The sequence below is a fragment of the Aptenodytes forsteri genome, unplaced genomic scaffold (genome assembly GCF_000699145.1).
Source record: "Aptenodytes forsteri isolate BGI_AS27 unplaced genomic scaffold, ASM69914v1 Scaffold91, whole genome shotgun sequence".
In the NCBI taxonomy this organism is placed as follows: Eukaryota; Metazoa; Chordata; class Aves; order Sphenisciformes; family Spheniscidae; genus Aptenodytes; species Aptenodytes forsteri.
The window spans coordinates 248,302-260,906 of NW_008794115.1; the positions used below are offsets into that span (position 1 = coordinate 248,302).

At 33.9% G+C, this 12,605-nt stretch overlaps 1 protein-coding gene across 1 annotated transcript in view; it reads left to right on the top strand.

Moving 5' to 3' along the window:
• CHD1 (chromodomain helicase DNA binding protein 1) overlaps positions 1-12,605 on the top strand; it is a 65,319-nt gene that overhangs the window by 39,709 nt on the left and 13,005 nt on the right. The window contains exons 15-28 of the mRNA XM_009275822.1: positions 729-919; positions 2,052-2,240; positions 2,557-2,719; positions 4,346-4,498; positions 4,993-5,064; positions 6,876-7,025; positions 7,620-7,768; positions 8,065-8,161; positions 8,247-8,342; positions 9,354-9,530; positions 9,717-9,877; positions 11,109-11,150; positions 11,881-12,011; positions 12,430-12,568. Of these exons, the coding sequence (XP_009274097.1) occupies positions 729-919; positions 2,052-2,240; positions 2,557-2,719; positions 4,346-4,498; positions 4,993-5,064; positions 6,876-7,025; positions 7,620-7,768; positions 8,065-8,161; positions 8,247-8,342; positions 9,354-9,530; positions 9,717-9,877; positions 11,109-11,150; positions 11,881-12,011; positions 12,430-12,568 (1,910 nt within the window). The remainder of the gene's footprint in view (positions 1-728; positions 920-2,051; positions 2,241-2,556; positions 2,720-4,345; positions 4,499-4,992; positions 5,065-6,875; positions 7,026-7,619; positions 7,769-8,064; positions 8,162-8,246; positions 8,343-9,353; positions 9,531-9,716; positions 9,878-11,108; positions 11,151-11,880; positions 12,012-12,429; positions 12,569-12,605) is intronic.

The following is a 12,605-nucleotide window of genomic DNA, read 5'->3' on the forward strand; positions in this document are numbered from 1 at the left end:
GCAGGGCGGGGGGTGTTTTTTTTGTTTTTTTTTGGGGGGGGGGGGGAGTTAAGCACTTTTAGATTTTTTTGTATGTGTGGTGAGGCTTTCAGCCTTTTTCCATTTCATGAAGTGGGTAACACTTCTCTTTCTCCAGTTTGCTTGGGATTCTCATTACTGTAACAATCTCCTCCCATCTTCAAGAGCTATACTTATTTGCAGACCACCATCAAGGAACTGAAAAAGAACCCAACCCCTAGCCCCAAACATGATACAAAACTCTGAAATCCCACAGAGTTTTTCTTTGTTATTGTGCATATAGTAGTATATGTATTAATGCTGTCTCCATAGTGGTAGCGCACAGAATTATTGCTAATTCTTCTAACAGTATATGGAAATTTTTATAGATAGTCAAGAAGCAGAACATTTTTACTTCATTTTTTTGTACATGCTGGGAAGAAGAGGTCAACAGTGGTGGGGTTTTTTCTGTCGTAAAAATTAATGTGGGTCAGACTTTTGGCCATTTTTTTCCTTTTAAACTTAATTTATACTTTCTTGGGATGCTTGCACAGCCTTTCATTGAATCTGGCAAATGTAAAAGCTATAATTAGTACTAAAAACATACAGCTGTCCATATTTTATTGAAATAAACCAAAAAATGATGGTGTTTATAGCTTGATTATAAAATGTGGGTAATTATGCAATGTGTTTATTTGTATAATGTTCCCCTCTCCTCCATTTCTTTTAAGTCATTCCTTGGTGGTCTGAATTGGGCATTCATAGGAGTTGACGAAGCTCATCGTTTAAAAAATGACGACTCTCTTCTGTACAAGACTTTAATAGACTTTAAGTCTAACCATCGTCTTCTTATTACTGGAACCCCTCTGCAAAACTCCCTCAAAGAGCTTTGGTCTTTGTTGCACTTCATCATGCCAGAAAAGTAAGGAAGAGTTTTACCTGATTCTTTTTAACGTTTTTTTTGGTCAAGTTTCTTATTGTGAAGTAGTATAGTGATTTGAAAAATCAATACAAGTAGAGAATCATACTGAAAGATAACGTAAATATTATATGTAAAGTAGATGCATATATTTTTTCATGCTGCTCCTGATAAATAATGCTGGTGGCAGTTGTCATCTTTTTCCATTTTAGCAGTCCACAAAAATGATGGATTGATGTATGGGTCAGAACCTGGAAAAAAGTCTTCATCTTAGCCTAAGAGGAAAACAGTGTGGATTTACTCTGGGGAAATAGAATGGAATCTTTTCTGTGCTAGTACTATTAATGAAAAAAAATTTGTACCAAGATGCCCAATATCCTGTAGTTCAGTCAGATAGCTGGTTTTCCCGTACGGTTTGCATACAGTAAGCTTACTGTATTGACCTTATTTTGTACTGACTTCTGTTTATACCTAAGATAAATTAGAGCTCATGTGTGACAGCACATGTTCCTGTCAGGCATCTTGTAAATGCTAAGCACCATAGCCCATTTAGTTTGAGCTATGGATTGTACCAACTTCTTCAGAACCTAGTAAGAAAAGCCACTATGGTCTAGTACCCATTCTTCATTTGATCATGAAGTCTGTTCTCCTAGTCAGTTAGCACAGAGGATAGTTACACTTCAGCTAGACCATACAAGCTGCAAAAAGTACATCAAGTAGTCTCTTGTTCTCTTGCACACCCTCCAGCCATGCAGCTGGTTTTTCATGCTGCTCTTGATAAATGTAATAATGGAATTTCTGCAACCATCTAGGTGAGTATCCTTGCAGAAAAAGAAAAATGTTTAGTTTCCACTGGGGAAGTTAAAATTCAATAGTTTTCATTCTGTAAATGTTTTTGGAAAATTCCGTCCTTCTATTTACAGGCAAAGTATTTGGAATTTCTTGTGAGATGAAAATTATCCAGTAATTGGATAAATTAAACAGAAGGGAGTGGGGAAGAAATCCAAATGTGTGTGTGCTCTTGTGTTACGTTTATACACGTTCTGTGTTTGTGTTATCTATCTTCTTGAATTTTGCTTCTTCATGTCATTCACAGTATGACACTATTTTGTGCACATTCTTTATTATGTTAAAGGTTTTCCTCCTGGGAAGATTTTGAAGAGGAGCATGGCAAAGGGAGAGAGTATGGTTATGCAAGTCTTCACAAAGAACTTGAACCATTTCTGCTGAGAAGAGTTAAAAAAGATGTAGAAAAGTCTTTACCTGCTAAAGTTGAGCAAATTCTGAGGATGGAAATGAGTGCATTGCAGAAGCAGTATTACAAGTAAGTAACAACTCTTTTTAAATTGTGCTTTTTTAGTGATATGTCTACATGCAGTTTACTGAAGTATAATAGTTTTTATAATGCAATTTGAACTTGAGGCTTCTAGAGTTTCACAACAGTAAAATTCTATGAAGCAAGGACTCAAGAATTACACTGGTCTAATGTCTATTCATGTAGCTTCTTTTGATTGGCATGTTAGCACATTCTTTTGGGAGCTGCTTTTTTTCCTTTAGCTTGTTCATATTTTGAAAGCTTACATATGTCTTGCTTCTGCATATGGCTAGAAATTACTTACGTTGTACATCTTATATCATAGGTGGATTTTAACCAGGAATTACAAAGCCCTCAGTAAAGGTTCAAAAGGCAGTACCTCAGGCTTTTTGAACATCATGATGGAACTCAAGAAGTGTTGTAACCATTGCTACCTCATTAAACCACCAGATGATAATGAATTCTATAATAAACAGGAGGCCACACAGGTAATGTCACTTTTTAATTAAAAAAAAAAAAGTTCTGTTTTACATCTCTGATAGTCACACAATTTTATAGTGCTCTGGCAGTTTATTAATTCTTATTGAAGTATATTAAGAAAAAACAGGTTCTCTGGAAAATGTGCATCCTGGGTTTTACGGGTAGGCGAATTGATTTTTGATTCTTAATTGGAACTGAATAATTGACAGATAATTGACTAAATAAAATATCCCCCATTTTAATTACAATCAAAGTAAAAAGGAAATAGTTTGAAAGAGGCTGTCTATTTTCATTCAAAATAAACTTGAGACCTATTTTAAACCTAAGTAAAATAAAGCAGGAAAGCAGGTAAATGTAATGTGAGTGGAAATGCATGTGATTGGCAGTGATACGCCAGCAATCTATGTGATAGAAAAGTGATCTGCAGAATGCTTTTAAGCCTTTTTTATGATCAAATACTGTTCTCTGTATGCCTGCAAACAAGGAAAGTGAAAGGAAATGAAAGTAACAAGCATCCAAAGCTCAGTCTGATTTTGTTGTTGTTGTTCTAACAGATGAAAACAATTATCATGTCTATCAAGATGTTCTGTTGGGTGTTTTTTTAAGGTTAACTAATATTTGTACCAAAACTGTTAAGAAGCACAGCAACAGATAAGACGACTGTTGTTGATGATGCAGTTTATACCACCATATGTGTTCCTAAAGATTGGGTTTTTTTCTGTAAGATTTCAAGTTGATAACTTAAATACCTTCCCAATACTACTAGTTTGTGCAGTGACAAATATTCTCCTCCTTTCTGGCATAAAAAATAAAAGCACCTAACTCAAAATTTAGCATTCCCTAAAATTCTATCCGAAGTGTCTTCACCTAAAGAGGCCTAGCATTTTCAACATTAAATTTCACTTTTGCTTGAGTTTCTGTTCTAGTTATTCCCAATGGAGCTGAGAAAGCTTAACAGGCTTTAGGTGGGTTACAACTTTAGGCACCACAAACAAGATTCCTCTCACTTTATCTTGCCTGAGAAACTTGATTGATAGGCTGTTTTTAAAAAGACTTAGAGAGTTAAGCAGCAGTACTTCTTTCTTTTCAAAAGATGGGAAGTGAAGAGAAAGTAGTTCTAAGATAGTTTTTTCTCAGTCTTATATTGTTTTGATTACCAAATTTTATTTTTTACTTGGCAGAAAAGAACTTGGGCCTACATCATAACTGCTTAAATTTTTAAGCCCATTTATTTACTTCATGTTTTGATGAGATGTTAAGATATGACTTTGAGAGGGAACTGAACAATGCATTTCCTCTAAAAGTATGTGAGTTAGTAATCCTGTTGATTTCAGTTAGAATCAACTAAACTAAAATTAGAGTAAAGTTTTGTGTTCAGTTAATGCTGCATACTAGTAAATTTATATAGCAGTGTTGTCTTACAGTCACATGAATTTGGCGGGTTTTTTTTTCTAGGAGACTATATATTATATGCACGTTTTAAACTATAAAATTCTGAAGGAATGTCAGTTTGCCTTTTTTTTTTCCTTCCCACAGAAATAGAAAGAAAAGCAAACCTCGAATGAATGTCTAACCAGTGTGTATTACTGTTGAGATGAACATATTTTGTAATATGTATTTCTTGGTTTTTGTAGCATTTAATACGTAGCAGCGGGAAACTAATCCTTCTTGACAAGCTACTGATTCGTCTGCGAGAACGTGGCAACAGAGTTCTGATTTTCTCACAGATGGTGAGGATGCTGGACATCCTAGCAGAATATCTGAAGTATCGTCAGTTTCCCTTTCAGGTAGGAATCTTGGTGGTAGTAGCCAAGAAGTTTTGATCTTGAATATAAGAAAAATCTTTTCTTTACTCTGAGGGTGGCAGAGCACTGGAACAAGTTGTCCAGAGGTTATGGAATCTCCATCCTCTGTGACATTCAAAAGCCACCTTGACATGACTTTGGGCAACCTGATTTCACTGTCCCTGCCTGAGTAGGGGAGTTAGACAAGATGACCTCCAGACGTCCCTTCCAACCTCAACTGTTTTGTGATTATGTCATCTTTACCATTTTGCTTAAGAAAAGATATAAGAAAAAGTGTTCTTTTTCTAGAAAGATTGGCAATTGCGATATGCTAAATAGTATTTTGAAATTAAACTGATGAATTAAAAAATTATGTGAAGTGTTGTATTACTTTTTTGTCCTTCACATAACAGTTTTGGCAGTTGAGAATTCAAGTTGCTCTGATTTAGAATATAGTATAAGAATTACTTTTTAACTGTAGTATTCAATCTCTTTAGAGACTTGATGGATCAATAAAAGGGGAATTGAGGAAACAAGCGCTGGATCATTTTAATGCAGAAGGATCAGAGGTATGGTATTTTTTTCCTAAGGAATCTGTTTTATTTTTTCCCAAGAGATACAAAAAATATTGCACAAAAAATGAAGGCTGACAAAAGTGAGGAATATATCAGTAAAGTTGAAAATTCATTGTTGCCTAGACTATAAGGTTACATCTGCTAATTTTTTTTCTTTAAAAAGAGGTTAAGTAGAAAACACATAACAAATGAAAATGGTATTTAATCAGTTGTGTAGCTATATTTTTTTTCTCTAATGCTCTTTATCAAAGTAATTTTAATTACTGTATATATGCTGCAGAAATTTAGCCTCAGCCTTGTTGCTGTGTAGAACTTAAGCCAACAATGTTTACAAGAGCATTGAACTTAGACAAGCAGTTAGCATCAAAAACATCCTTTGGTAATGGGCAGAACTAACTTGTGTATATCCTTGTATGAACAATCATCTTTAATTGTTTCAAATCTGGCTTCTGTTATCTTCATTTGTTGCCACCTACTTACTTGCCCTGGAAGAAATAGTGAAGAACTGATTTCTAGCCATTCTTTGTGAGCAACCTGTGAATATATAGGTGTCTGTTACAGATTCTTTCTTTTCTAAGTTGGAAAATTTGTAGCTTATTTAGCATTCCTATAATGCAAGCCATTCCATACCTTTGATCAGTTTAAATCTTTTGTCTTACATTGGCAGATTTGGGGGAGAGGAGGTTGCTCTGGGGTTTGTTTTTTTTGGGGGGGGGGGGGGTTCATTTTTTGTTAGTTTTTTTTAAATCAGTAATTGAAAGATAGCATTTGTCAGTTGCTGCTGAGCTTGTTTCTGCTATGATGGAGGGAGAAAGACTTACCTGAAGTTTACATCATGGAGGTATTTGTTAAATACAGAAGTTAATTCTGTTTCAAACTTCTAGCATAGACATTGTTGTCTTTTTCTGAAATCTTTGCAGTTACACTGTATATTTTTTGAGATGAAGAGGAATTTAAACTTAATGCATTTCAAAAATGGAGGCAAACAATATATTTGTGCAGCAACAAAATTACGTTCTCAGTTATATTTTTTATTTCTTTCCTAACAATTCAGGACATTCCGTATAGTTTTTGGCCATTACTGAACTAAGGTCTACATGGAAATTTCTAACAATTCTCAGGACTCATTCCTGAGCGTAGTGGTTTGCTATTTCCTGTAACTTTACTGAAAATTGGGATTTTTTTTTTTTTTTTAAAACCTGTTTTACTTTATCTTGAATTTCATATGTTGTTTTATTGCATGTCTCAAGATCCTTCTGCAGTCCTTCATAGTTGTCTGAATGAATAATTCAGTATCATCTACAGGCTTTTTCAGCTCGTTGCTTATTCCATTTTCATATTGTTCATGAATATGTTGAACAGCATTGAACCTGGCAGAAGACTTTTGCTTCCTATCTATTAACCAGTTACCTGTAGGCTCAAGCATCTTCCCTGCTCTGACATGGCTGCTTAGTCTTCCAGGGCTTGGAGCAGGGGGTATGGGAGAGGGACTTTGTAACATACAAGGTTTTAATGGTAGGGGGTTTGTACTTTTTGAACAGTCTTTTGTTTGGGATTTTTTGGTTGGTGATAATCTTCTCGGATGCTGCTTCCTTTAAACTGTTGAGAAGACAGTAACTATTTATGAAAGAAATTGATATCAATGTTTGCTTTATACTTAAAGAAGCTTTAACTATAGAACAGTTACGGAATTGGTAATAGATGATTTTGTAGTCTGCACCACAGACTACATAAAGAAGTGTCATGTTGGTTCCTTTAAGAATATTACAACTATTGTATATAAAACTTTTTTTTTATGATTTCAGGACTTCTGCTTTTTACTGTCTACCAGAGCTGGAGGATTAGGTATCAACTTGGCATCTGCTGACACTGTAGTTATATTTGATTCTGACTGGAACCCACAGAACGATCTGCAAGCACAGGCTAGAGCACATAGGATTGGACAGAAGAAACAGGTATGCACATTCAGCTTTAAGCTCCAAACCTGAAGGAGGGTTCCATACAGTAGCTCTCCACTCTCTGTCTGCACCATTCAGCCTTCACGTAGTTTTAAGAATAACTAATACTTGCTGCATATGTCCGAAAATGTTAGTAATGCTCATTTAACTTTCTTTTCTTAAAATTTCCCTATACGGAGAGATAATGTGGCAGCTGTGGTGTATGGATGGGAGAGGGAGAAGAGTTGTGGGCTTGTCTGTCCCACATTCATTGGCATCATGTCATTCTGGAAAATAACTGCTACATCAGGCACATCCCCCCTGCTTAAATATTTCTTAGTTCTCTTCAGGTTTCTTCCTTGCAGAAGACACAGTAATAACTGGAAATACGACAGTTTTGCCTGTGGCAATGCTTGTGCCAAATCACTGAAGTTTAAAAAAGACAGGTCTAAGAGTTTACTTCTCTGTTTTTTTTAAAACACTTATGTAAGACTGTGGTAACATGATTGAACTAGTATTTCGTATTTGAAACCAGTCAATAAATTCATAAGATATGTAGTGAAGACTGAGATTTCTCCTTGTTGTTGCTTACTTTTTTGAAAATATACATAGGTTAATATTTATCGGCTAGTCACAAAAGGATCAGTAGAAGAAGATATTCTTGAAAGAGCCAAGAAAAAGATGGTGTTAGATCATTTAGTAATTCAGAGAATGGACACTACAGGGAAAACCGTACTACATACAGGCTCTACTCCTTCAAGGTATATTTGTATTTATTTCCATATCAATTTACCCTTAAGTATATTTGAAAAATAAGTAAAAATGTAAGTTATTTTACCTGGTTAAGAAAAGACAAAATAAGGTTAAATAAGTAAAGATGCAAAGTATACTGTCTTTGTAGATTTTTATTTGCATATTAAGTACATATATTAAAAATATATATATACATAGTTTTTACTTAACAGTAAAAAGGCGGCTTAATTTTGACCCATGATTATAGAGAACTTTTTCAAGTTACTAAGATAAAATGTTTTTCCTGAAACATCCTTTATTTCAGCTCAACACCTTTTAATAAGGAGGAGTTATCAGCGATTTTGAAGTTTGGGGCTGAGGAACTTTTTAAAGAACCTGAAGGGGAAGAACAAGAACCCCAGGTAAGTAGTGTTTCTGGACTAGATAGATAAAACAACCGAAAATATGTATGAATTATTTCATTGTAAAGAGAAACTTCTTTTTTAGGAAATGGATATAGATGAAATCTTGAAGAGGGCTGAAACTCGGGAAAATGAGCCAGGTCCATTAACTGTAGGAGATGAGTTGCTTTCACAGTTCAAGGTATTGCTCTGTTCCCTACCTTCTGCCATAATGACACTTTCCTTTACAAACAGTACTATTTTTCTTCTGTGTACCTATCCATCTCTTCATTCTTATAAAATAGATGCCTCAGTAAGTCAACTCAGTATCTCTTTCTAATAAGATGTCTTTTCACCTATACAGGATAGCTACCATCAGTATAAAAAATTAAAAATACATGATGTATTTTGCTAATAAAATAAGACACACTTATAATGTGTTAATGATTAGAATTCTAGGTAGTTTGAACATGTTAATGATTAGAATTCTAGGTAGTTTTTTGTTTTATTTACTGCCTTTGTTGTTAAGCAGCTGTGGTATCATTGAACACAAAATATAAAGTTTGCATTTCTTAGTCGATGACTTCTAGAAGTAGCTTTTAGGCCTGAAGTAAACTTGAATGCCAGGTATTTTTAGTGTTATCAGTTAAACATATTATAATTTGGGTGCAAAAAAAAATGCAGAGCATGATGTATTTGTTTCGATCAGTAGATTATTAAATAGCTGTCCTGCTGATCGTTCATTTTCAACATATTCTGATTTCTACAGTGTATGAATGTTTTTGGTTAATTTTATATTATAGTTTCACATTAACTCAGGCATCCACATGTTATTAGCCCTATTTTGAAGGAAGTTAAAAAACAAATCATACAGCTATCGGGGAGGTGTTTCTTCATGCATCTGTATTAATCAACTTTTAAAAGAAGAAAAAGATTCTCATCTTTTCTCATCTTAGCCCATGTTGCATGCAGTCTGTGTCTGTTTCATAAATCTAAAAATACTTTCATTAGAGACAGTGTTTCATGAAGCATTTTGTATGTATAAATTTTATATATATTATATAAAACAGTAATATATACAAATACATAAAATATGTAAATGCTTAAAATATGCCATCTAGATTTTTGTTTTCCTAAAATATTAGTTGCTCAGTCTTTTTCAAATAAAGTCATGTATTGATTTGATGAAAATACCTATATTCTGATACACAAGGTGGCCAACTTTTCCAATATGGATGAAGATGATATTGAGTTGGAACCAGAAAGAAATTCAAGAAATTGGGAAGAAATCATTCCAGAAGTCCAGCGGCGAAGAATAGAAGAGGAGGAAAGACAAAAAGAACTTGAAGAAATATATATGCTCCCAAGGATGAGAAACTGTGCAAAACAGGTGTCTCTTGGTTCTGACTGACTTGTACTTTTATGTTGCTGTTGGTTTAGTTTGTTGGGGGTTGTTGTTGGGTGTTGGTTGGGGTTTTTTTTTTTCCTTTTCTGAACACATTTTTGACAGGCAACGTAAAACTTTACTGATGTTTGTCAATCACATAGCTTTGAACTACTTATTCTGAAATTCCAGATCAGCTTTAATGGAAGTGAAGGGAGGCGCAGTAGGAGCAGAAGATACTCTGGATCTGATAGTGACTCCATCTCAGAAAGAAAAAGGCCAAAAAAACGTGGAAGACCACGAACTATTCCTCGAGAAAATATTAAAGGATTTAGTGATGCAGAGATCAGGCGGTAAGATATGGGGGGACATGCATGTTTGAAGGGACAAGACAGATTTATTATGATTATTATTATAGAGCTTGAAAGTACAGAAGGCAGTTTATTTTTCCTGAATCTATTTTAATTTTTTTTTTATTCTAGGCACTTAATGTTTTACCTTGTGTACTTTGTGGTGCTGACATAGTGAACTGTCACGGCAAGAATTTGAACCCATTTTAATGAGGGATAAAATTAATTTTGAAAAATATTCTTTGTTGTTTTAAATTTGTTAATTACTGCCACTCAAAAAACAGTTGTTACAATGGGTGAGCTTGCTTTTAACATACAAGCAAAAATAATCTGGTTCCCATCATTTTATCTAAAAACTGCAGTGCTGAAAGAGTATGTAAATCTTTTTGGTGACAACTACAAAAATTTGAGTGGATTTTGTTTTATTTTAAAACTAATTGACACTGTAATTGAATTAATGTAATATCACGCTTTTTTAAACTAAAAAAATATAAAGTCCTGTACAGCAGGTACAAAATCTTGTACAGCAGATCCCTTCAATATTTGGTGCTAAAACATTTTTTTGGTAGAAGGAGGAGGAATTGTTTTGTTTTACCTTTTTTGGGTTTGTGAAATGCTACTTTGCTTCTGAAATTTAAGTATGCATGTTTCTCTAAAATGCTGTAAGACTTGCAAAATATTGGTTAGAGAAATAACTTTAAAGATCATTTTTGCCTTTCCATTTCATTTTAGAACTTTATTTATTTTATTTTTATTTCATTTCATTTCTATCCGGGGTATCTCCAGTTTCTTTCCATCACTTACACAATCCTACAGAGGGTATCTTTCTTGTCATATTTTCCAAAATCTTCAAATCACCTGTTGCAGATTGCTCCTTTTACTAATAAGGCATAACGTAATGTCTGAAATCTCTGTTTACTGTAAATCTACATTAAATTTTTATGATTAGACACATCCAGCTGCTGAATCTTCTGTTTTGTGAAATTAATAAAGCAATTTCTGAAATTAATTGTACCTTCTATTGTTTTATTTACATCAGTTCTTAAACGAAGAAAACTCTGACGTGGTTTAGGTTATCTGGATATACTAAGCTGCCCTACTCTCTCTACATTCCCTCCCCCCCCATTGTCTATATAGGATTATACTAAGATTAATAATTTTATTAATACAATTTTAAAACCAATGTAGTTAGTTAAGCATACATTTAAATGGCAAAATTGTTTTCTGTTACTAGGTTTATCAAGAGTTACAAGAAATTTGGTGGCCCTCTTGAAAGGTAAACTTGTTTGATTATTATTTGTGTACCAATTTGGAACCTTGTTTTCATAAAAATTAGAACAATATACCAAGAAACCTTAGACTGAAGAGAAAATACAGTGTCTAGTCTTTGCCTTGACTATAACATGACTTCAGCTTAATAGCTTCCCTTTCTTCATGTATGGTACGTATGCAAACAGCCACGCAATAACCCTTTCAATTTTCAGGACCACTTACTCTCTTTCTTTATACTTTACCTGCTGTCTTGTTTAATCTTCATTGGTGGTGATCATTCAGTTGTCTTGTTTGATAGCCTGTTGAAAGCCTATCAGTTTATCCACTGACTGTCAAAGTTAGTTTTGCATTTTCCTTATTGTCAGTTCTTATTTTTAAGCTTTCTTTATTATTCCATATTTTAAGAAAAACTTCCCAACCTTATTTTCCTTAAAAATATTTATAGTCCATATGAACATATTATATACAATGATTCCTTTTCTTTTTTTAAAGAGACATACAGTAATTTAACTCAAAACTGTAGGGTTAGGGTCCTTTACAGTTCTTTTTGTATTGTCCTCTGATACCTGAATCACTTTTTTTTTTTTTTTGATTTTGATCAAATTGTACACAGCATAGCAAATGCAGGTGACTGATAACTTACATGATCATTTCTCTAGTTTCAAAGTCTGAAGGAGTCATTCACAATTACTAAACTTTCAGAGCTATAAAAATATGTATGTGTTTTATTACAGGTTAGATGCTGTAGCTAGAGATGCTGAGCTAGTTGATAAATCAGAGACAGATCTTAGACGTTTGGGAGAGCTTGTACATAATGGATGCATTAAAGCTTTAAAGGACAATTCATCTGGACAAGAAAGAGCAGGTACAATGTGTTCACGGGGCTTGACGGGCAATAAAAAAATGTCAGAAGTCTGAATTATTCTTGCACTCTAATCACAACAGAAAACAGTTTTGTTGGGGGAAAATATAAACAAAAATATTGGCATGCTGGGTGATCTTAAAGGGTTATAGTAAGATGCCTTTTTTGTTTTTCCCTTTCTGTGTGTGAATTGTCATTGGAGAATGCAGTATGTTTTTGCTTTACTGTGAAGTTTAAAAGTGATCTGTTACTCTCTGAAAGACTTCTTGATTCTGGAGCTTAATTCAAGCATTTGGTTAAGAAAAAGTAATTTGGTATAATTGAATGATGCTACAGCAGCAAACTGTCTTGTTTTCTTTACATTTTTCTGTATGATATTCTTAAAAGTAAATATTTTAATAGCTTTGTCATTTATTTTAAGGAGGTAGACTTGGGAAAGTTAAAGGCCCAACATTCCGAATCTCAGGAGTGCAGGTGAATGCAAAGCTAGTCATCTCTCATGAAGAAGAGTTGGCACCATTGCACAAATCCATTCCTTCAGATCCAGAAGAAAGAAAAAGGTACTGATTTTTTTTTTTTTTTTTTTTTTTTTTTTTT